The 25,212-nt window shown below is 39.0% G+C and overlaps 1 protein-coding gene across 1 annotated transcript in view; it reads left to right on the top strand.

Moving 5' to 3' along the window:
• RSPRY1 (ring finger and SPRY domain containing 1) overlaps nt 1-25,212 on the top strand; it is a 36,964-nt gene that overhangs the window by 7,389 nt on the left and 4,363 nt on the right. Inside the window, exons 2-13 of the mRNA XM_040253928.1 lie at nt 3,372-3,876; nt 8,377-8,429; nt 9,109-9,221; nt 10,328-10,454; nt 11,123-11,181; nt 13,231-13,297; nt 14,116-14,247; nt 15,110-15,225; nt 16,158-16,301; nt 21,130-21,241; nt 22,750-22,852; nt 23,215-23,367. Of these exons, the coding sequence (XP_040109862.1) occupies nt 3,527-3,876; nt 8,377-8,429; nt 9,109-9,221; nt 10,328-10,454; nt 11,123-11,181; nt 13,231-13,297; nt 14,116-14,247; nt 15,110-15,225; nt 16,158-16,301; nt 21,130-21,241; nt 22,750-22,852; nt 23,215-23,367 (1,529 nt within the window). The 5' untranslated portion in view covers nt 3,372-3,526. The remainder of the gene's footprint in view (nt 1-3,371; nt 3,877-8,376; nt 8,430-9,108; nt 9,222-10,327; nt 10,455-11,122; nt 11,182-13,230; nt 13,298-14,115; nt 14,248-15,109; nt 15,226-16,157; nt 16,302-21,129; nt 21,242-22,749; nt 22,853-23,214; nt 23,368-25,212) is intronic.

Genomic DNA, 25,212 nt, shown 5'->3' with positions numbered 1-25,212 from the left:
GCTACATTCTTTTCCAAGGTTTTTTCCCCCAAATACATAGATAAGTAAACATCGTTTCAGTGCAGTGTAGATGAGTTCTATAAAAGGTAAGTTTGTTAGTTCTCGTAGTGCTCATAATTAAGATGGGTCTTATTCCTAGCCCCCAACTCCCAGATTGTTTGGTTACTTCTGATTAGCTGTGTCCTCATTTGATAATAACATCTTGCATGTGGGGATCGTTTTAGGTGTTGGGCACCGTGCCATGTTTTACAGGTACTATTCCATGTAGTCCTCACAGAACTACTGTGAGGTGTAAGAACTGTTACTATCTTCCATGTTTTGAAGTGTGTCAGTAGTCAGCGTAATTAGAATGCATAGCTGTAAATATTGCAGGGCTGGGACCTGCGCCCAGACTGACTGCAAAGCCTGTGCCCTGTACTCTAGGTGGCCTCTGGTGTCCTGTGCAAGATGAATGTTACTGTTTTAAAACAACGGTCTGTAGAAAGTGAACCACATAATGCTTTTTGGAATGAGATAAAACAAAGCTGTATAACGTGTAATTGTTTAGCTTCACCACTCAGTCTTTTGCCTGAAGTATTCACAGTTTAGTCTCTGAGAAGTGTCGTGAGTGATGCTTTTCCAGATGAAAAGCTATCCATGTTTTAGTCCTGAATAAATCTGAAAGATCATACACTATGTTCACTTAATTGTCCTGCTTTTGGCTTTAACCTTCAAGAGCACTCTGTGTGCTCATTTAAAGATAACGGCTAAAAAATTTGAAGATAACAGCTCTTTTTTTTTTTTCCCTTGTTTGTTTCATAGTCTTTCCTTTGAAATGCCTCCTGGCTTTTCCCACCTAATTAACTTCTTTGCACCTGGTCTTTATAGCTAGTCCTTAAAAAAAGAAAGTCTTTGGTTTTAAAATATTGAAATATAACCTTTTTTTTTTTTTTTACATTTCCTTCTCTTAACAAATTTTATAGCTGACATCATTTTCTAGGGCATTTAAAGAAAATGACTCTTTTGGAAGAAATTGACCTGAACTATACTTCAGTTCATTTTGGGAATAGGAAAAAAAAAATCACCACATATAATTCTTCCAAATTAGTCAGATTTTTAGAAATACCCATACATATTTCTTCCATTTGCTTTGAAATGTACTAAATAGAAATGTGCATGAATTATTCTACATTCAGTTTAAATAAGCCTTAGCAAAAATAATTTGGATGGAATAAAGTTTAAGAATTTGAAATCCAACAAACTTATTTTCTTTATATATTTATTTTTAAATTAAAATTTTTTTATCCATTTGGAATTTTCGAATATGGGGAGGAATCTTGTGATTGTGATAGGAATCTCATTCCCTCTACTTGGATAGTTAATTGTATCATCACATCACATGTGTATCATGACTCACACTTTTCCACTGGTTTTCCATGTCTACAAATGTCTTTTTAACCCACTGCTTTCCTCACAATCACTCCCATCCTTGGATGGGAATGGTATGGTATTACTTGCACTCTTTGCTGGTTTAGAGTGTGTTCTCTTTCATTATTTTTATTTATTTATTTGTTTATGTTTGGTCATGCCGCACACCTTGTAGGATCTATTCCCCGACTAGGGATTGAACCTGGGCCATAGCAGTGAAAGCACTGAATCCTAACTACTAGATTATCAGGGAACTCTCACTGAGTTCTCTTTTAAAAGGTTATTTTCAGCTGAATCCTTGCATCATGCTCCTACCTATGCTTCGTCACATCCTTTACAATATAACCTCCAAATTTTGAAGATGGCCTGACTCTTTTGGAAGAACCAAGAACATCTGTGGTCTTATACTTGGCTCAGCTGTTGTCTTAGTACTCTGGAGGGAGATAGTACTCTGGAGGGAGATAATGTCTATCCATTGCCTCTCCTCTCCCCTTCTTCCCCTCCCCTGTCCCTCCCCGTCTCTCTACATATTACATTAGATTAAGTATTATATATATAAAGAATTTTTATCTCCATCTACTTTTTCCTTTCCATTTTTTTCTCTTATGAGTAGTAATTAAACTGGGCAAATATTTGAAAGAATTTGCCGCAAATCTGTCCAAAATAACAGAAACAAGTTTTCTCTTGCTTCTAATCCCACTGAGTTACTTTATTAATATTTATATCTATTCCTAAGCCAGTGCTCAAGATAGGATTTATTTGTAAACAGCAAATGTTGCATAGAGACTCCATACCAGTCTCTAATCCTTGTGTGTCTGTTAGTGTTCTTGCGGGTCCTGGTCTTCAGGTCTCCACATTATTTTGTTTCACCCTTTGCTACCTTGTTAAGTCTTCTGCTTCCAAATCTTCCTTTTACACCTAACCAGATTTTCTCAACTTAATGAAGGGCTGAGTCTATCATTAGGCTTTTTTTTTTTTTTTTTTTAAATGATAAACATGCTTTGTGGGATGAGAATGGCCATCCACAAGTTTTTGGAGGGTGGGGACTATATCTTGTTCGTTATTCTCCCAGTGCTGACCTGTATTCTCCCAGTGCCTGGTAGCAGTATTAGCTTAGTCAGTATTTTCAGACAAAGATCATTGGTGCTTCCCTATTCTTAACCTTGTAGCAGACATGTACAGCAAACTTATCATTGTGAAAAATGTAACCTTGTGATATATATTGACCTTCCCCCAAACAAAGTCTTGCTTTCATAAAGGAAAAACTTTTGTAACTACTCGTGTTATCTCTGTGAATTCTCAAGTGTCCTCCAAATGGGAAATCTATGCAGTTTGGTCATTTAAATGGAACACTCTATCCTTGTGTTATTCTTGTTATCAAGTGGGTGCTATCACATTGTATCATAACTTTTTTTAAACAACAGACATTTATAATTAGATATTTTATTTGAAACATATTAAATTTTCTCACACACTCAAAAAATAGTTTTTTTTTTAAATCCACAAAAGGAGCCCTTAAAGCGATTGCACACATTCTTCTAATGTATTTCTATATGGATAGAAACACACATACGTTAAAAAAAGAAATCTATTTTAACGCCTGTAGTTTACAAGGTGGAGACGGAAATGGCAACCCACTCCAGTGTTCTTGCCTGGAGAATCCCAGGGACGGCAGAGCCTGGTGGGCTGCCATCTATGGGATCACACAGAGTCGGACACGACTGAATCGACTTAGCACAGCAGCAGCAGCAGTTTACAAGGATGCGGTTTAGCAACCAACTTTATACTATAATGATAAATCACTGGTTGTTAATTCTTACATAAAGACATCTCTTTGTATCAGAAGCCTATAAAAATAAAGATGATTCTTCACTGTAGTCCTAATATCTATAAAATCAAATTAGGAAAGTTTGAGTAATTGAGTAGCCAAGAAACCTTTGACTCATTTTCCTTTTCTCTTTTAGAACTGCCACTGGATGACCAGGATTCCTTATAATTGATAATGTTGGAGATCAACTCTGCAACTTTCTTCAGCATTCAGTTGTTAAATACAAATAGGATGCAAATTCCTCAACTCCAGATTATGAAAACAGTACCTGGAAAACTGAAAACTATCTAAATGATTGTCTTTGGTTGGGCCGTGTTCTTAGCAAGCAGAAGCCTTGGCCAGGGTCTGCTGTTGACTCTTGAGGAGCACATAACCCGCTTCCTGGGGACTAGAGGTGCCACTGCGACCATGGGCAATTCCTGTATCTGCCGAGACGACAGTGGAGCAGAGGACAGTGTTGACACCCAGCAGCAACAGGCCGATAACAGTGCAGTCCCCACCGCTGACACAAGGAGCCAGCCCCGGGACCCTGTTCGGCCACCAAGGAGAGGCCGAGGACCTCATGAGCCAAGGAGGAAAAAACAAAATGTAGACGGGCTAGTGCTGGACACACTGGCAGTCATACGGACTCTTGTAGATAAGTAAGTATCTGGCTCACGGTCACCTCCTATCTAATGAAAAGCCTTACGCCAGGAATCATAACTCTTGGACTCCTTCAGTGCGTTAAGATAGTATCTCCCAAGCCTCATTACTCATAGGGCAGGGGGAGACTATTTCATTTCTCATGAGAGTAAATTATAAGGTTTGATCATTTTACTTGCTAATATCTACTCCAGTCTGGAAATGTCTAAACATTTCTGTAGCAGAATACACCGATGAAAGCTTTGATCTCTATTGGGAAATGTCAATATGGAGTGAGGTTGTGTTGAAGCCTACAAGAGGAAATGGTTTCGTGAAGACTCACTCTTATCTTGCTTGGCTATCTACTATACTGACTGGAGATTCAAGATAAGTTGTTTTACCAAGAATGTTCAGTTCAGTCGCTCAGTCGTGTCCGATTCTTTGTGACCCCACGGTACCAAGAGTGTAGCTGCACACAACTTCTGTTGGCAATAGAAGGACGTAGGTCAAGGAGAGTTTCTATCCTTCTCCCTCTTTTACCAATATTTCCCTTAGATGACCCTCCTAGATCCATTTGGGAAACTTGGAAATTGAAAGAAACTGCAGGACACACCTGTGCCCTGTTTTGTTTCTTCCCCTGCTTTGTCTAAGTGCAAAATCCCAGACTGAATAACAGATTAAAGGGCATTGTTCAAGTTGAAAGAAGCATTTTAACTCAACCGTATAGCACAGAAAGTAGCAGTAAGTTTTAGAACTGTAGTGAACAAAGGTTCAGATTCTGGCCCAGCACCTTGACTAGCTGCATGACACTGAGCAAATCACTTCTTTAAGCCTCAGGTTCCTCATCTATGAAAAGAAAATAATACCTTTCTGACAAGGATTATCATGAGAAAATATATATAAATCATCTAGTAAGGTGGCGCTAGTGCTAAAGAATCCACCTGCCAGTACAGGAGACACGAGATGCAGGTTCTATCCCTGGGTCAGGAAGATCCCCTGGAGAAGGAAATGGCAACCCACTCCAGTATTCTTGCCTGGAGAATAACATGGACAGAGGAGCCTGGTGGGCTGCCGTCCATGGTTCAAAAAGAGTCAGGACGTGGCTGAGCACAGATACAAATGGTGCCTTGTACAGAACATGTCCTCAATAGAGGATAGATTTTTTTTTTTACAGTTCTATCTGGATTCTTTTTCTTCAGGGTCTGCCAGTATATTTAAGTATCTAAATATTGATAATCACATTTATGAGAAAACAGTTTTGTTTAGTTCCTGAAAAATGATAGCATAAAGCAAGATAGACCTGTGCATATTATTTTGAGGGTTTTTTTTGTCCTCATAGGAATAAATTTATTTTACACAGTTTCTTTCTGCTATAGAGCATGCTAGGAAATATTCTTACAAATATGCTCCATAACCATCTCAGAAAGGCCTTCAGAGTTTATTAAAACCTGCCTTTGAAGTAGTTCTGGTATCTGAATTTAATTTCATTTTAATATGTTTGTAGGAAATATATTTAATATAAATCTATGCCATTTGCATCCCCTAAATTCAAGCAAAGGTCTAGAAACTGTTATGTAAAGTTTCTTCATGGTGACATTTAAAGCATGCTGTGAAATTGTAATGAAAAATTGTCCTTCCCGAATAAGGAAGTAAACCACAGCAGTCTTATGTAAGCCCATTGGGAAAACAGGTACAGAATAGACTTTGACATATTTTTTATAGGGTGGTTAAGAGAGTGTAGGGGCAAAGCAGGAGCTTTATTTCTAAGCTTCAGAACAGTATTACACATTAGAAGTGGACTTACGAGGCAAGTAGTGTACACTTGAATAATGGGGTAACTTTTACCTTAAACCTGTTTTTACTGAATTACAGTGAAAACTCTTCAGAAAATGGAAAAATTTGGCAGGTGCAGAACAACTATAAAGGGACATATTGGAGAACATAATGGCAAAATCAGGTTCAGAGAGTTTGTAAACATAGTTACAGAGCTTTTTTTTTTTAAGAAACTGCTATAGAGAAAAGAATTTGCTAATCTACAAAGTTTATAAGGCTATTAAAACTAAACATAGAAGACAAGACAGATGGGCTTAGTAAGAATATGTGTAAAAGGATGTACGCAGATATCACATTTATAAAGCAATCTTAATATTTATTGTCCTCCTCTTGTTACTTACAAGAGAATGGCCTTGGTTTGAGAGGACAGCATGGTTCCTAATGGCATAATGAGAGCTTTGCTATAGGAAATACACTCGAAATATATACTTAATTTAAAAATCATTCTGAAGTTCAACTCTTTTGCTTTTTTTTCTTGGTATTATATACTCAGATTGCTGATGGTAGTAATGTTACTTATTCTCATGACTTTGGAATTTTAATTTGCAGGCTCCTCTCGATGGAAGTTTTTTCTGTGTGTGTGCGTGATCTCTCTCTTTTTCTCCCGTTCTCTCTGTCACTTTTGTTGTCTCCATCTGGGGCCCAGGGGCCTTCAGTCTACAACTGAACCTAAAAGTGGTGGTTCTGAGGTCCCACCCCACTCTAGGAAGCCCAGGTCCTGCTGCCTGGCTTTCTCTGCCTTTTTCTGTCACTGGAGACTTGCAACTTTATGTCAGCTGCAGCTCAGGCTACTATTTAGAGCTTTTCAACTCCTTTCACTGAGAGAGGAATGCTGTTCCCACTTGATTTGGTAAGTCTGCTCCATCCCTTGCAACAGTGGGGCTTTGGTCCCCCTTACCTGCCTTGCAGACGTAAAGCTCCTGGTGACCTCTGTCTAGTTCCTGGCCTGGAGCTTAGTGATTTTATGGTTTTTAGCATTTGCCTCCTACCAGAAGTTCCTGCTCTGTTTCTGTTCCACACAGAATTTTTGTCATCTTCTTTTTTAATATATAATATTTATGTTTTATTTGTTTGGCTGCACTGGGTCTTAGTTGTTTCGGCCCGCAGGCTTAGTTGCCCGGTGGCATGTGGGATCTTAGTTCCCCAACTGGGAATCAAACCCACAGCCCCTGCACTGCAAGGTGGATTCTTAACCACTGGACCACTAGGGAGGTCTTTATATTGTTTGTTTGAGGGTGATGTGTGTGTCCTTTAAGTGTGTCTGTATAGAATTCAGGTACTCATATTCCTTACTGGTCACTGACCTTGTCATTTTTCTTACTTTGCCCTTCTTCCCTAATCACATTGTCCTTTTTACCTCCCACCTCCAAATATCGGTGGGTAACCATTCTTCTGAATTTAAGGTATGTTCTTCTAATCTGCCTGAAATATGTTTATGTCTGTGTAGGAAGCTTATATATATTGTTTTGTATATGATTTTAAAAATTTACTTAATGATTAGAGAAGTCTCTTTGGTTTTAGTTCCTCTCAACGCTGTGTTTGAGACTGCTACGGAGTATTCTGTTGTATGCTCAAAAGTACTATATTTTGTTACCCAATAATGTGGTGACAGTCACTTAGGTTACTACTTCTGAATTTTTGTTCGTACAAATAGCATTGCAGCAAATAGCCTCATATGCACCTGTGTAATTATTTCTCTAGCATTGGTGAATATATGCATACTTAATTTCATTATTGCCAGATTGCCCCAGAGCAGTGTTTGTATTACTTAGTTATATCATTTAATACAATTTTTTAAAATAAGAATTTTCCCTTGTTTTGAAAAGGAATAGGATGTGTCCAACACTGGCACCTAATGAGTACCTGACATGAACTTAGTAATTCCCATATTGCAGGGTTATTCTGAGGATTAAATGATTGAAAACAATAGTTGTTTGTTTTTTTTTCTTTTTTCACAGTGAAACAGAGAGCCACAATATGTAAACAAATAAGCAGTGAATATATTCTTTAAATAATTAGATGATCAGTTTGATGGAATATATTTCCTTCATTTTTAAATTTCCTCTAAAGCATCTCTTTGAATTCCTGAGATCAGTTTGAAAATCCACTGAATTAAGGGGAAAATGCCATTTTAGAGCAATGACTAATTAAGTTTGGTTTCTTTTTCTTCTAACCTCATTTTATGAAGTTTAAGCATATAGTGATATTTACCAGAACACCACCTAAAAACGAAGATGTTATGTAGGCCATTGCTTCTGTAAGTCCTCATTTGGGATTGCGTTTGCCTTCCTGACACTTTTGGGGTATGTATGAGGAAGATGATGTTGGTCTCCTTGCCTTGTCTCTATTGGCATTGGAGAGGTTAAACTGTTGGAGGTAAAACTTGAAAGTGAGCTCTGGCTTTCAGTGTTAGTCCTGTGCTTTGACTTCAGGCCACATGGTAGTCCTTTCACGTGCTTTTCTGCCCATTTTGTTAATGTTTGTAGGCTGTCATGGACAGTGACCTTGTAAATAAGTACATGTGGTGAGCATTTGTCCTTAAAGATTATAGCTTTGGTTGTCTCCTCCATCTTTCTCTACATTCACTCGTGTTCCTTTCTAACCTCCATACTTGCAGTTTGAACTACTATTTGAAATTGTCATTTCTTATTTCTTCAAGTTTGATGTCTTGAATGTTTATTTTTCAGTGATCAGGAACCTCCCTATTCAATGATTACATTGCACGAAATGGCAGAAACAGGTATTTTTTACGTTTTTAAAAAGACTTCCTAATTGATTAATTAATGAGCATGAAGAAATGTAGCCACGTTAAAAAAAATACTTCAAAAATACTTAACATACATGATGAGGAAAAAAGCCCTTAGTCTATGGAAATTTTCCTGCACAAGGGCAATAATTAAAAGTACTGTATTGTATTCTGAGTATATACTGCATCTTTTAGTAATGGTTTTATCTCACTGGAATTATTAAAATTATTTTGGCATCGACAGATCTTTGACTATAACTCTTCTAGAATAGGAAGATAATTTTTTGTTCCTCAATTTTCTAAATGTCATTCAGAAAATAGAGCCAACTGTTTCAGATACTTAATTTTCTCAGTTAACTTCTGTGTCATAAATAAAGGCCGGAAACTTTTAATCATAATTTGAGAACCCAGAAACATAGCTTGAATTTTCTTCAAGTAAAGATACCCCTAAATCACTAGACTCCTGTAAATTAGGATTTTTTGTTTCTACCATGATGACCAGCAATTGATGACCATGTCCATGCCAAATACTAGCTGCTTAAAAGCTATAGGATGTTTCTCTTCTCCAAGAGTGGTTCTATTTTACTGTGAAGTCATCTTGTGTTATAAGTTACATATTTTCACAGTTTAAAAATAGCGACTTTATCATATAATCTTCTTGATTTGCTCTTAGATGAAGGATGGTTAGACGTTGTCCAGTCTTTAATTAGAGTTATTCCATTGGAAGATCCACTGGGACCAGCTGTTATAACATTATTACTAGATGAATGTCCATTGCCCACTAAAGTAAGTTAATAATTATCTTTTATGAAACTGACATCTGTGCTTAAACATAGGATGAATGACAACAAAGAACATTTGGTATAATGCATTTCCTCTTTATATATAGTATTTTGAGTCTGTTTTATTTAATATTAATTTCATTGTATAAACTTGCTTTTTATTATTATGAATTGTTACATCCTTTATCTATAAGTAGCTTACTCAAAAACTTTAGTTTAAAATTTTTTAAATGTCAAAAATGGGATCATTTATATTGGATTGGCCAAAAAGTTCATTTGGGTTTTTCTGTAAGAGTGTACGGGTCCAACCCAGGTATCTATAATGGCATTCTTTGAAATTAGAAGGGAATGTTCAATTGCTAAGCTGATTCTCTCTCTAAACAATTTCCTCATGACAAAACTTTCTTTAAATATTTTCTATTAAGAAAAAAAAAAACTGTTATTCCAAAAACACTTTTGAGTCTTAATATTGATATATTGGCATAATTTTGATTATTCCAAGTTAGAACAAAAGTATCAAATTTTCATTGCCTTATTGCATATGGTCTATGGAATGCTTTCTTAAAAATTTTGGATTCTGGCATCTTTCATTTGTCTAAGCCCCACATATTTAGGCTCAACATGGAAAAACATGGACAAAGGGAAAAAGTCTTTTATTGTGTCACTGATGAACTTTGCCTAGTCTTATAGGAGGTTTCTATTATAACTTGCCTTAAAAATTCTGGTGATATTTGTTCTTGATTGATAAAAAAAAATTTTTTTTAAGGAACTTTCTACTTCAATATCACTAGGCCTTATTGTTATCAATCATATTGGCATTTGGGTGGATTTAGTCTGTTGAGTGACTCAAGAGTATATAGCATATATTTGATACAACTGGTACATTTTGAGTGAAATGTTATCTAGAAATTCATGTAAGAAAACTTTCAGATTGATCAAATAATATTTCCCATCAATAATGGTATCCTTTGGGTATATTTTATCATGTTTGCATGGTAATTCTGAGTTAATTTAACACCTGGTTATTACTTTTGTGTCAAAGAATTACCTTGGGGATAAAAAGCCTAAGTCATATATTTATCAGATCCACTTGTATGTTTTTGTTTTTAGGATGCACTCCAAAAACTGACTGAAATTCTCAACCTAAATGGAGAAGTAGCTTGCCAGGACTCAGGTCATCCTGCCAAACACAGGAACACATCTGCAGTCCTAGGCTGCTTGGCAGAGAAACTAGCAGGTAACTCTGGGAAGCTCCCCCAAGGAAAAGCTTAAGTTGTTTGACCTTAAGGGGAAGATGGAAAATTTAAAACAAAGAGTTTTCCTATTAATACAAGAAATACTTTTCTTTCTTTTTTTTTTTTTGGTAAAAATGTCTCTCCCCGGAGTCTCGTCTGATAATGGACCTCTGCTGATGAGTTTCTTTTTTAATTACACCTTGCTGAGTACAGGTGCAGGATCTTTATTTTTTCATTAAAAAAATTTTTTTTTAATTTTTACAATGTTTTGTTGGTTTCTGTCATACAGCAACAAAAATCAGCCATAATTATACATACTCCAAAATGAAGATGAGTAGTAACATGAATTCTTCAACTTTGCTTTCTTTTTTCCCAAATTTGTCTTGGTTATATATGTAGCCATTTGCATTTGTTTATAAATTTTAGAATCTTATCAATTTTGAGAATAAAGCATATACCAAGATTTTAAAAAAGTTTTCCTTATTTGCTTTAAAAATTAAAAATAACAGAAAAGGCTAAGCTCATATGATATTGAATCTAATATATACATATATACACAGTTTATAAATTTTAGCTACATGAAAGAGTTCTATGATTTTGTTGGTCTTAGTTACCAATTCAAATAATATGACACATTTAGTTATATCCAGTGTTTGTTGTATTTGTCTAGGTCCTGCAAGTATTGGTTTACTTAGCCCAGGAATACTGGAATATTTGCTACAGTGTCTGGTAAGTGAGACATCAAAGCTAGTTATTCTTAGTCATCTAGAATTGTGCATTTTTCTAACATTGCCAGCTTAGCCAATGGCACAGAGAATGGAATCAGCTATAAATTTTATTTGCAGGTGTTTCCTGAGTGTTTATCTATTCCCTCCTATGTAAAAAAAAAAAAAAAAATGTAAGGGCAGGATAGGAATTTATCACAAGCAAAAACAGCTGAGTTGGTCTGGTTTTAAATTTAGTCATAAGATAGGTGCTATGATTGGCTTTTTTATATGCATCCTTAGAGTCTGCCAAATGGTAGTAGGAACCTCCACAATAGAAACAAAATTACACAGCATTCCAAGCCAGGAAACTGTGAGGTCAGTTTCCCAGTGTATATAAATCTCTCTGTTCCTCCATCCTTCCCTGCTCCCTACTGCTCTTTAAATTACTGTTGTTATTTGGTGTATGGTCTGTGAAGCTTGCGGTTTGCCAAGGCTATGCTGTCAGATCTCTCGCACTGTTGGACTAGGCTTGTCTGGTCTGTATTTTTTAAAGTTATGTTTTGCAGGTCTGCTATTCATTGGCCTTTTTCAAAATCTGAAAAATATTTTCAGTACCTAGATAATATGTACTTAAAGCATTTAACACTATGCTAAGTAAGCACTGTAGAAATACAGAAGTAGTCTAACAGTCCTTCACCCTCAAGTTTCCTGATCAGTTCAGGGAACAAAACTACTCAGACAAGATAATTAGCCTCTACTTTATGGTGGGATATGATCAAGGGCGAAATCCCTTCCTTCAGACCAAGTGCCAGGAGTTCTGAGAAGTGACTGGGAGGTGGGAGGTACAGGTGATGGGGACTGGGAACTGTGGGAGCTAGACTTCCTGATAAAGGTGAAGCTTCACCTGGGTCACAGCATAGGGCGAGAGTTTGATTATGCACACAAGAGAGGAGAAATGGGCTTCGGGACTTCCCTGGCAGTTCAGTAGTTAAGACTGTGCTCTCTCTGAATGCAGAGGGCACAGGTTTGATCGCTGGTCAGGGAACTAAGATCCTGCATGCCACATGACGCAGCCAAAAATTTTTTTTAAATAAAGTTTTTTTTAAAAAATGGGATTCTTGGCTAAAGGCAGATCACTGGCAGAAGCCCAGAGACAGAAATGGCTGTGTTCCCAGCATATTACAGAGAACTGTCTGATCAGAAGACAGTATTCAGAGACAGAAGGATATAGACTGAGTAGTCAGGTAGGGAGGGCTCAGGGTCTGAAAAGCCAGAGGGATTGAGGATGGTTATGGCAAGAAGTAGAGTGCTAAACAGGCTTTGTAACAGGGAAGAGCTTTGCAGAACCCAGTTGGGCACCAGAAGAGTGAATGGAAACCAGGTGATGTTCTGGAGCTCCTTTGCAGGCTCCTAGCATAACTGTGGGGAGGGATGGCTGGGAGCAGATGTGATGTTAAGCAGATAGACCTTTCTTCAAATGTGAACACATGTGATGTGAACTTAAGTATAACTGAAAGAGCTCACTTGTTGTTAAAAGAGCTTGTAACTGAAAGAGCTCACTTGTTGCTCTCGCCCACCTACAATCAGCATTTGTAGGCTTCCTTTCAGAGAACAGATTGAAAATGAAGCCATGAGTTGTTAATTTCATTATTTATAATTTTGGAACCTGATAGTGATGAATGATTCCTTTTAGGGTTCTGAATAAAAAAGCCATTTTTAGCTACACTTCTAAGCTTCTGTTTGGCTTGCTTAAATGAATGTAAGAATCAGCATGATTTCATTTAACAAATATAAGTGTTACTAAGTAAAATAGTGCATTTAACAAGATACTTTTGATGTTTCCATATCTATAAATGAACAAGAAAATAAGATTTTAGGAGACTGTTGTGGTCAGTTACTAACAATAGTAGCAAGTGGATAATCAAGGACTTGAATGAGTAAAACTTTGGTGACTGCTCCAAAAAAAAAGTCTAGCACACAATGGGTAAGAAGAGGAAATTGTCACCTCAGAAGGGCAATGATATATATATATGTGTACGTATGTATATATTTATCTTTTGTTGTCTTTCAGAAATTACAGTCCCACCCCACAGTCATGCTTTTTGCACTTATCGCACTGGAAAAGTTTGCACAGACAAGTAGGTATAGTGACTTCTTGCACTAATGATCTATATTGCCTGTTAAAAATGTTAATTTTTCTTAGTTACTGGATGAGCTGCCGCCTTTGAACCCCATCAGATATGCCCACATTCTGGGGAGTTCCCTGGTGGCCTAGTGGTTAGGATTCTAGGCTTTCACTGCTGTGGCCATAGGTTCAATCTCTGGTTGGGGAACTAAACTTCTGCAAGTCATGCAGCTAAATAAATAACATGCTGCTGCTGCTGCTGCTGCTAAGTCGTTTCAGTCGTGTCCGACTCTGTGCGACCCCATAGACGGCAGCCCACCAGGCTCCCCCGTCCCTGGGATTCTCCAGGCAAGAACACTGGAGTGGGTTGCCATTTCCTTCTCCAGTGCATGAAAGTGAAAAGTGAAAGTGAAGTCACTCAGTCATGTCCAACTCTTCGTGATCCCATGGACTGTAGCCTACCAGGCTCCTCCATCCATGGGGTTTTCCAGGCAAGAGTACTGGAATGGGGTGCCATTGCCTTCTCTGAAATAACATGCATACATTCTGATTTGTCTAGATAAACATCTCAAGGTCTATAATATCGTGACAAAGGCAACAGTTTTCTCACCTAAAGAATCAAAATTGGTGACTGTGATTAGCCACTTTTTATAGCTAGAAAATTTAGTGATTGTATTGTTACCTTCTAGAAAATAGAGCTCTTGGGCTTTGTCGTTAGTATAGTTTCCAAATTCTCTAATTGTCTCTCTGTATTCCTTCCCTCCATCAATCTACCCAGCAAATGCTCCTACTCTTCCATGGTTAATTTAAGGTTTATGTCTTCCCAAACAGGTGAAAATAAATTGACTATTTCTGAATCCAGTATTAGTGACCGGCTTGTCACATTGGAGTCCTGGACTGATGATCCTGATTATCTGAAACGTCAAGTTGGTTTCTGTGCCCAGTGGAGTTTAGACAATCTCTGTAAGTAGCAGTTGTCCTGTATTAAAATGCCTGTTTTCATTTCCAAATCCACTTCTTAAATAGGATCACTGGTCTTCATTTGTGACAGTGTGAGTTTTTCCTTATAAAGTCCTCTACTGATAGGTTGGCTATATTCTAGCGGTAACGAATCCTAGGGACTCTTCAGACAATTAGATGGAAGGAATGCTTCTAATTGCAGTGCTCTCCTATTCAGACATTGTTATTGGTCTCCTGTTTCCTGCTGCATCCAGGCCACCAATCAGGTGCTATTGTATAATCCAACTCTTCCCAACACAGACTCTCTTCACTGTCTTAGAAGCAGTTCCCAATCACTCCTATCTCTGGGCCTGTTCCTCTCACTTGGAATTCCCTCTCTTCACTCTTCTCCCTGTCCCAGCATTGCTCTTCAAAACTCAAATCATATCTATACCTTGAGAGTTGCTCCCAACTATTTTTCTCCTCCAAGGGCTGCAAGAGCTAAAACTAGACTACTGCTCTGTCCTCACTTCCCCCACCCCATAGTTAGCACAATCCCCCTGCTCCTACCGCAACATTGTGGGGAACTGCTCAGTGCACAGCCTGTGTAGTGCCAGTTAAAGAATAATTCTGAAAAGTACCATTTGGATTTTGCTGCATGCAAAAGAATGACTATAAGGAAGAGAAATATAAACCTACCTATGCTGCCTTTACTAATTTGCTTAATTAATCTTCATACAGCCATGCAGCCCCAAAGCTAAGGTTATGTCTACCGATTCTTCCATTTTTGAGCACCTCCACTTATTAACAAGAGTGGCAGCCAGTGATGACAACAGTTTTTCCACAATAGCCTGCCTTAGAAACGTGCCCACTTCTTCTTTTGCAGTTTTAAAAGAGGGTAGGCAGCTGACCTATGAGAAAGTGGACTTGAATAGCATTAAGGCCATGCTGAATAGCAACGATGTCAGCGAGTACCTGAAGATCTCGCCTCATGGCTTGGAGGTAAAGTTTCCATAGATGGACCATTCTAGGGAGAAAATCTTGTTTTCATTTTCATGCCCTGATTCTGAACAAAAGCAATCCTTGCAAAATAGATGGAAGTTTACTACATACTCAGAGAGTGGTTAGAGGTAGAAGTGGTAGAAGAGAGAGTGTCTGAGATATTATATACTCTTTCCTATCTCACATGATCCTATACATATAGTAAGTGCTATAATGTTTATTGACTTGTTTAAATGTCTGACTTTAATCTCTTCTATTTTATGCAGTTAAAGGTACAAAGACTAGTATTTCTAAAAGAGGCCCTTTCTTTTTTAATCCCTGTATAACCAGTTATATTCAATCTAGCACTTTACCTTCTCCCTGCATGTTGGAAATGTTGCTGATTGCGGGGGTGAAGGTTAATGAAAGAGCCGCTTATATACAGCTGCTTTAGGCACTAGACATGTCAAGATTAAAGAGCTGTTTGAAGAATGGCTGCAGACAGCCCTTTGATCTTACATCTTACCAAATGCTTTATGTAGTTTTCTGCTTTAGCTTATTTTTAGGTACTCCATCTTATACCCTTCAATATCCTCTCCCTCATTTCCCTCCCTAACAAGTAACAGGTTAAGGCAGTGTTTATGCATTTGTAAAAGATTCTACTGTGAGAGCAAAACTCTGTAAGTAATTCAAAATGAAGCCAGTAGCCTTCACTAATTCTTACTTTGAGGTCTTCCAGTCCTTTCAATCTGGAACTCCATGGAAACTAAACTGTAAAATAGCATCCTTCCTTCAGTTTTGTATATTTTGTCACTGAGGATGCACAGAGAAAGAGACAGTAGTCCAGCAGGAGCTATAATGAGAAAGGATAGATTCCACCTTCTGAGCAGTCTGTTATCTCTGATGGTCTTCAGGCACTGATGGTGGGCTGCCATGCCCTTTGATTTTTCCAGGCTCGCTGCGATGCCTCTTCTTTCGAAAGTGTGCGTTGCACCTTTTGTGTGGATGCTGGGGTGTGGTACTATGAAGTGACTGTGGTCACTTCTGGTGTCATGCAGATCGGCTGGGCCACACGGGACAGCAAGTTCCTCAACCACGTGAGTACTGTGGAGACCTGGCCAGATGCGGGCAGCAGCGGGTGATTTTTGCAAGGGGGTGGTGCATACTCATTTTTTCAGGTAGGTTTGCCCAGTAATCATTCCTTGGGCTGAACCACATGGTGCCAAATCTGCAACATCAGGTTTATAAACTGATTCAGAAATAGGAAAACACAAGTGAACCTCAGCTATTTTTTTCCCCTCAAGTTTTAAGTTCATGTTAATTTTCCACCCAGAGGTTACATGTGTTCTTTTTCTTTTTTAGGCTCTGCTCTGGCCCCAGCCACATCTTTGGCTCAGTTTTTATATTGTTATCAGTGATGGTTTTTATCTTGCATTTAAGCTTTAGGAACTTTGTAGGAATTCTGTTCCTTTCATGAAATCCTAAATGTTGGCTTGACTCCTTTCATTTTACCTTTATCTTGTAATTTGTAGGCATATTTGTTTTCAATATTTAGTATTTATCTTTTGTTATAGAAAGCTATCAGATATGAGGGGAGATTAAATCCACTAGAGGAAGCAGGGTTGGACCACTTCTACTTGAGTACCAGAGGTTAGGATTCTTCCCTTTCCTTCAGGTGTTCATTTCTTGCCGCTTTATACCCTTCTAATGTCTAACCCAATCAGCTTCCTTCTCATAGTCATAGTATATGCTCTTTGGAATTAATCCAGTTTTGATCAGGAACATTTTGTGGCCATATGATTTTTACCCTTTGAGCTGGGAAAATACCCTTAGACTTATTTTTGTCATTAATCTAAATAATGACCTCTTATCTGGACTACCTTGGTGATCCGGTGGTTAAGAATGCACCTGCTGGTACAGGGGACATGGATTTAATCCCTGGTCCCAGAGATTCTACATGCCATGGGGCATCTACGCCCAAGTGCCACAACTGTTGAGTCTGTGCTCTTAGAGCCCAGGAACCGCAGCTGAACCCACATGCTACAGCTACTGAAACCTGTGTGCCCTAGAGCCCATGCTCTGCAACAAGAGAAGCCACTGCAGTGAGAAGCCTGCTCACCGCAACTAGAGAAAGCCCTCGCTCAGCAACAAAGACCCAGCAGAGCCAAAAAGAAAACAATAAATAAATAAAAATAAATAATAGCCTCTTCAGTTCAGTTCAGTCACTCAGTTGTGTCCGACTCTTTGTGACCCCATGAACCACAGCACTCCAGGCCTCCCTGTCCATCACCAATTCCCGGAGTCCACCCAAACCCATGAGCATTGAGTCGGTGATGCCATCCAACCATCTCATCCTCTGTCGTCCCCTTCTCCTCCTGGCCTCAATCTTTCCCAGCATCAGGGTCTTTTCAAATGAATCAGCTCTTTGCATCAGGTGGCCAAAGTATTGGAGTTTCAGCTTCAACATTAGTCCTTCCAATGAACACCCAGGACTGATCTCCTTTAGGACGGACTGGTTGGATCTCCTTGCAGTCCAAGGGACTCTCAAGAGTCTACTCCAGCACCAGAGTTCAAAAGCATCAATTCTTCGGCGCTCAGCTTTCTTTATAGTCCAACTATCACATCCATATATGACCACTGGAAAAACCATACCCTTCACTAGAATAGCCTCTTACCCTCCAATTAAAAATAAATAAATAATATAGCCTCCCATCCCATATGTAAGGTCTTAAGATGGGTTTTAGAAATGATCTAAAATGGCTGCTATCCAAAAGTCTACAAAGAATAAATGCTGGAGAGGGTGTGGAGAAAAGGGAACCCTCTTACACTATTGGGAATGCAAACTAGTACAGCCACTATGGAGAACAGCATGGAGATTCCTTAAAAAACTGGAAACAGAACTGCCTTATGACCCAGCAATCCCACTGCTGGGCATACACACCGAGGAAACCAGAATTGGAAGAGACACGTGTATCCCAATGTTCATTGCAGCACTGTTTATAATAGCCGGGACATGGAAGCAACCTAGATTTCCATCAGCAGATGAATGGATAAGAAAGCTGTGGTACACATATACAATGGAGTATTACTTAGTCATTAAAAAGAATACATTTGAATCAGTTCTAATGAGGTGGATGAAACTGGAGCCTATTATACAGAGTGAAGTAAGCCAGAAAGGAAAAGAGCAATACAGTATACTAATGCATATATATGGAATTTAGAAAGATGGTAACGATAACCCTGTATGTGAGACAGCAAAAGAGACACAGATGTATAGAACAGTCTTTTGGACTCTGTGGGAGAACGAGAGGGTGAGATGATTTGGGAGAATGGCATTGAAACATGTATAATATCATATAAGAAATGAATCGCCAGTCCAGGTTTGATGCAGGATACAGGATGCTCGGGGCTGGTGCACTGGGATGACCAAGAGGGATGGTACAGGGAGGGAGGTGGGAGGGGGGTTCAGGATGGGGAACATGTGTACACCCGTGGTGGATTCATGTTGATGTGTGGCAGAACCAATACAGTATTGTAAAGTTAAAAAAAAAAAAAGTGATCCAACAAAGTCAGACTAAACTTTGCCTGCCATAAGGATAGTTTCTGAAGTGCCCTTTCAGCAAGCCTGTACAGCATCCTGGAATTGTTCATGACATTTTACTAAACTGCTCACTGGAAAGAGACAGATTAGAGGAAGAGGGCCCATGGAAAGGGCAGGTCTGGATTTTTGTCCAGGATGGAAAACTGGACCCTAAACTGCCATTGCTTTTGTTGGGAACCTTCCCTTTGCAGGGCCTTCTAGTTGACTAGGCCTTAATTAAAACCTGGATGAATGAGGCTTTTTTGGTGGCACCATGTAGTCAAAAATAAGTGGTTCTGGAGAACAATGCTAGTTAGTCTTCTAGTGCCCAACTTGGGCACTGATTTAAAGAAAGTAGTATCAATTACACAGATAGTCTGCTCCAAATGATGTCCTTAAGATTATTTTTTTAGGACTTAAAAAATCTTAATTTCCAGAGCACTTCATTTTAAAGCTTATCCCACAACAGTTTTTACTGTTATAATTTCCATTTCACAGGGAAGAAAACTGAAACTAAGACTGGGACAAAAAGAAACTAGGACTTGAGTTCATTCCCCTTCCTATTCTTCAATAATTGTGTTCTTTGCATTTGAAAATGGGGATAATCTCAGAGAATTAGCTAGTTGTCTCATTTGGAAGTAAAAATTTGTCCCAAGACTAGAAGAAATATGGACTTCTCTTGGGAGAAAGCTTTATAAATTATGTATCTCCTAATATGGCAGCACACTGCAGGTCTGAGAGTAGTATATATGAGACTGAACGTTGCAGAGTTTCTGTTTAATGGCCAATGAAGCTGGATCATTTTATCTCGTGAGTGAAACTAATTTCTGCCATATAGTTACAAAAACTTTGGCTTCTCAAGAAACTTAGAATACTATTTTCTTATCCCGCCAGATTGCTTGATAGACTTAATTTCTTTCCTTAAAAAATAAAACATTTTTCCCCTGACTTAAGTACTGGTTGGTTAGAAATTGATGAAATCTGATATATCTTTCCCCCAATACAACATTTTCATATTGTTACTATACTTAAAACTTTGCTTCCTATGGACATTGTTTTGGTGATTCTGAATCTTTTTGCCTGTACAGACACGGTGTGGCTTTGTGGAATTAGTCTTTCCTAGGACACACCCAGTTTCTGAAAATTTGAAGTCCGTTCATGGTGCCTCTTATTTTAACTCTTACTGACTGAGCTTTGCTGTTGAAAAGATGATCAAGTGTTAGGCTTGGAGATAGATCATTAATCTGAGAAGCTAAAGGGTAGGTCTTGTTCAGGTCACCTACAGAATAGTTATCTTGTTTATCATTACAGTTTTTTTTCAACTTACTTGTTCAGGCTTTGAAAGGGATAGCAAGGCATTCTTTCTGTTAATAATAGACTGGTGAATATTCTGCTGAGAATTTACACAGCAGAATATTTAACCTTTGAGTAGTCTGAGCAGTGCATTCGGAACAACTAATTCTCACTTTGGAGAACACACATCCGGATTCAGTATGTTGTGGTCTAAGTAGTTAAAAAGTGTGTTGGAGCCCTTGTTCCAGTCTGTCTTGTGATTGTATTATTGCACAGAATAAGCAGACCATCTCCAGGATCTGAAGTCTTACTTGGATCTGGCCAACATTTTCAGTGGCCTTCTCTACTAGAATCCTTCACCATTGAGCCTTAAAGATAGCAGTTGTCTGGTCTGCATGTTTCCTCTATTCATTCTATTTTTTTCTTATAACTGCTCAAAATAATTTCTTAAGATCTCGAACCTACCCTTTTATGTTAACAATAAAGTAATTATTAAACAATTAAAAGGCAATAAGTAATAAAAGAAGTTGCCAAGAACCTATATAATGTTCAGATATCTCAGAATACCTGTTTGCTAATAACCCACAAAAGCCTCTCTGTTGTACCCAGGTTTAACATCTTTGAGCAAGGGGGTGTTTGAAGTGTACTACAGGCAAAAAAGGTATTTGCCCACACCAGCCTTGGAATCAGAAAATCCCAAGGTCCAAACTTGACTTCTCTAGTAATGTGTTCTTGGGCAAGTTGGTTGACCTCTCTGAGACTTTATTTCTTCTTAAAATGGAATACAATACTCCCAGCCTCAAGGTGGTTCATGAGAATTAAATAAACTAACAGATGTGAAACTTGGGAAATAATCTGTTAGTGAGGTCATACTCTCTTCTGACTCCATGTCAAAATTTTGGTACCTTCTAAGAACTGTAATAGGCTCTCTCCCTTCATCTAGAAAGCTTAGAATTCCAGCCACCAGCTTAATGGTTATAAAAGACACACTTACTTTTCCCAGAACACAGCAGGCAGAGCCTCACTAATCTCTGGGCCCTATCTCCCTCCAGGAAGGCTATGGCATCGGGGACGATGAATACTCCTGTGCATACGACGGCTGCCGGCAGCTGATTTGGTACAACGCCAGAAGTAAGCCACACCTACACCCCTGCTGGAAAGAAGGTACGCATTCCTCTCCATCATGAATTTATCAACTAGGGTAAGACATCTGGTTCTGGGAAGGCATTCATTATGTTAGGCTTTAAAATGTTTTGGATGACCCTGAGGGATGGGATGTTAGGTGGGAGAGAGGTTCAGGATGGGGAACAGATGTACACCCATGCCTGATTTCATGTCAATGTATGGCAAAAACCACTACAATATTGTAAAGTAATTAGCCTCCAATTAAAATAATTAATTAATTAAAAAAAATCTTTTGATGGAAAAAGATTAAGTGTGGGAAGGGGTATTAGCATTTGTATCCCCTACCATGGGTGTGAACAGTACTCCTGATACTCACCTCTGATGGAGCCCTTCCTTCAGCAAAACATTTCAGACTATAAAATTCTTAATTTAGTGGGGAAATTATTAATTAATATGAATTAAGATTCATATGCTTCTTCAGATTAATATGAATTCCACTTTCCTCTCTGGGTATACGTCTTAGAGCAGCTGTGGAGATATTAAGGACACTGAAATTATAATGCCAATAAAATGAGATTTTCTTCAGAGCATTGGCACTATTCAGTGGACACATTCTGGGCCCCTCTAGATGCAAGTTTTCAGGCTGACTTGAGCACTCTTGGCCTCAAAAACATCTCCCCAGCCTCAGCTCTCCAAACATCAGGCTCAGGACACTGCAGGGGTAGAGACTACTAGGACTCTGAGTCAAAGCACGAGGATTTTATGCAAGAATACATCTTATCAACAGCCTCATCTTTTTTGCCCCATTCAATTTGTATTCCAACTGGGTTGCTGTATCCAAGGCCTTATACCCATGAAAACATTTATTAATGAAAGATTCAAACCAGCATAGTTAGAACCACACAGTTGATTTGTCCAACACTTAGACCAAAGGATTTAAGATGAGTGAGTCTTTTCACCCCCAACTAAATACAAGGAAACAGGGCTTTTCTGCCTAACACCACAGCACCAAGGGTGGTATTCTCAGGGGGCCTCCTGGTGACCCCACCTTGTTCTGAAGACATAGAGTCATATGGTAGCAGATGGAACCTCTGGAAAAAATTTTTTTTCTTTTTTGGCCATGCAGTCTTGTAGGAGGGATCTTAGTTGTCTAACTAGTGATTGAACCCTTGCCTTTGGCATTGGAAGTACAGAGTCCTAACCACTGGACCACCAGGGAATTCCCTCTCAGAGAATTTTAAATCTCATCAGAGAAGCAAAGTTCATGATTTTGATCTTACCATGTTTTACTGGTCCAAAAATGCACATTGCCCCCACATTTTACATCTTTGGAATTGGGATGCATCTTAAAATTGATGACTTTGCATAGATTAATTGGCAGCATTTTCCTTTCCAAACATTGATGTAAAGGGGTCATATCAGTTGCAGAAGAAGCAAGATGAATATGTTGAGTATAGGGCTACAAAAACAGACTTAATACAGTGATATCAAAACCCTTGAGACAGCAGAATCTTCCCGTCCTAACAGTGTTCCACTTCATCCTTTAGGAGACACGGTAGGATTTCTGTTAGACTTGAATGAAAAGCAAATGATCTTCTTTTTAAATGGCAACCAGCTGCCTCCTGAGAAGCAAGTCTTTTCATCTACTGTGTAAGTACCTTCTCTCAATCAAAAATTCAAGTAGATGCATGGAATGTCCTTTTCTCTAGGAAAAAAAGACTGTCCATTTATATAGTCAGTTGTGTGAGAAATCACTATACTTCAAGTAATTGGGGACTCATTTGATCATACCTAGAACTCTCCCAGAGTTTGATATAGGAAGATAAGAGCAGGATATTCTCTGGTTTATAGTCCCGTCTAGTTTAGTAAACATAATGCCACCCTTCTTTCTGCCGGGGTACAACTTATTCTTTCTTACTTCTTATTCCAACTTATTTCTGAAGACCACTTTGTGTATGATCTTCACTTTGTTTTTATGAATTCTCTTGATCTCTACTCATTTTTATTTGTAGATCTGGATTTTTTGCAGCAGCTAGTTTCATGTCATATCAACAATGTGAGTTCAATTTTGGAGCAAAACCATTCAAATATCCACCGTCTATGAAATTTAGCACTTTTAATGACTACGCCTTCCTCACAGCTGAAGAGAAAATCATTTTGCCAAGGTAAGGAATCAGCAGTGTTGGTCTGTTGCGCCCTTAAGGGTGTCTATAACGTAACAGTGTAATCCTAGCTCCTGTTCTGGCTTAAAAAGCAGGTCTGTAACAAGCCCTTCTGGGCTGTACTTCACCTTGGACTCAGTGTCTCAAGGCTTGAGAGTGGCTCAGCAGTTTCCAGATGAACCAGAAAATGTCACGAAGTGATGACAGCCCTGCCTGCTGCAACAGAGCCTCTGTAATATCCCAAGAACTGAAGGGCCATTTATTTCCCAGCTCAGAGATCTGAGGTTCGTTCTGAGAACCCCTCTTCATCTTGTCTTAGCGCCTGACAGGGATTCTGAACTTTAAATTCCTCCTGGTGAAAGTGTGAAGTAACACCTGTCTCATCTGTCATACACACCCCATCACTTTGTTATGTAGCCTGTCTTTCTTGGATGCGGCCCATAAACAGGTCTTCCTTCTCACCTACACCCTGAAAGTTCCAACTGATCCGTCTAAGTGTTCCCCTGGAAGCTGACCTTAGTTAAAACTGCTTCAGCATTTAGTTAACCACCCCTGCAGAATTAAACTTTCCAAAAGTCAGATGGCAATAGGCCCCAACTGTCAGAAAGTCATCTTTTATGGGCGGTTTCTGTGTACTGTCTCAGTACCCTAAGATCTTGGTGCCCTAAGTGCAGTCTGCCTGGGGCTTAAAAAGCAGGTCTGTAACAAGCCCTTCTGGGCTGTACTTCACCTTGGACTCAGTGTCTCAAGGCTTGAGAGTGGCTCAGCAGTTTCCAGATGAACCAGAAAATGTCACAAAGTGATGACAGCCCTGCCTGCTGCAACAGAGCCTCTGTAATATCCCAAGAACTGAGTTACCAGCTTGGCAGTCCTGCGCTGCATTGGAATTTTGTTTTCTGTGACAGTGACACCAAGACAGAAGTTGTCAGAGACTAACTCAATGGCCTCTTTAATGCCAGAGTTTCCTGTTTTACTCATAGGAATAGTATTCTTTTCTGACTTCAGGGTAGGAGATCAGGACCCTGTTTCTACTTGGCATTTTGTAAGTGTTCCATATTGTAAATCCTCTCTGTCTCTACCTCTTCTTCCATTCATTCTTTTTCTTCTTCTTTTTCTTCAACTTTTTATTATGGAAAATTTCAAATACACATGAAAGAAAAAAAGAATAGCACAGTAAAGCACCATATATATATATACACACACACCATGTATATATATACACACCCACCTCTCAGCTCCAACAGTCATCCACTCATAGCCACCTGCTTCTCTTACAGTTTTCTCTGTTAATAGCTCCATTGTCGATTCTGTTTCCCTGGCTGTAGTCCTAGAGGATCCTTGACAAGGCAGAGTATGAGTTTCTGCCATTTCTATGACAGATTGTTCAGCAAATTCTATGGGCTGTACTTTCAGAATATATCCCAGCCAACAACTTCTGTTCCCTCTCCCTGTTCCCACCATGGCTAAAGCCTCCAATTTCCCACCTGGGTTGTTCCTGCCCTCAAACTAGTCTCCCTGTTCCCACCTTAACCCCTTCAGTCTGTTCAGCACAGCCTCCAGAATGATTGTTACAACATAAATCAGATCATGCACTTCTGTGCTCATCAGACTCCAGTGGCTTCCTCTTTCACTTAAGGTAAAAGCTTGAATCTCAGCAGACGCTGTAGGATTTGTCCCCTCCTCTCCTCCACTACTTCTTAGACCTCTTGCACTCTCCCCTGTGCTCCTGATACTTCAGCCATCCTGGCCTCCTTGCTGCTCCTGAAACAGACCAAGTCTGCTACTGTAGCCCCAGGGTCTTTGCACTAGAAAGTTCTGCTATCACAACTCTTCCTGCTACTAGAATGG

The sequence above is a fragment of the Oryx dammah genome, unplaced genomic scaffold (assembly GCF_014754425.2).
Source record: "Oryx dammah isolate SB20612 unplaced genomic scaffold, SCBI_Odam_1.1 HiC_scaffold_13, whole genome shotgun sequence".
Taxonomy (NCBI): Eukaryota; Metazoa; Chordata; class Mammalia; order Artiodactyla; family Bovidae; genus Oryx; species Oryx dammah.
Note: the sequence above shows the minus strand (reverse complement) of the source record. Positions and strands in the feature narration are given on the sequence as shown.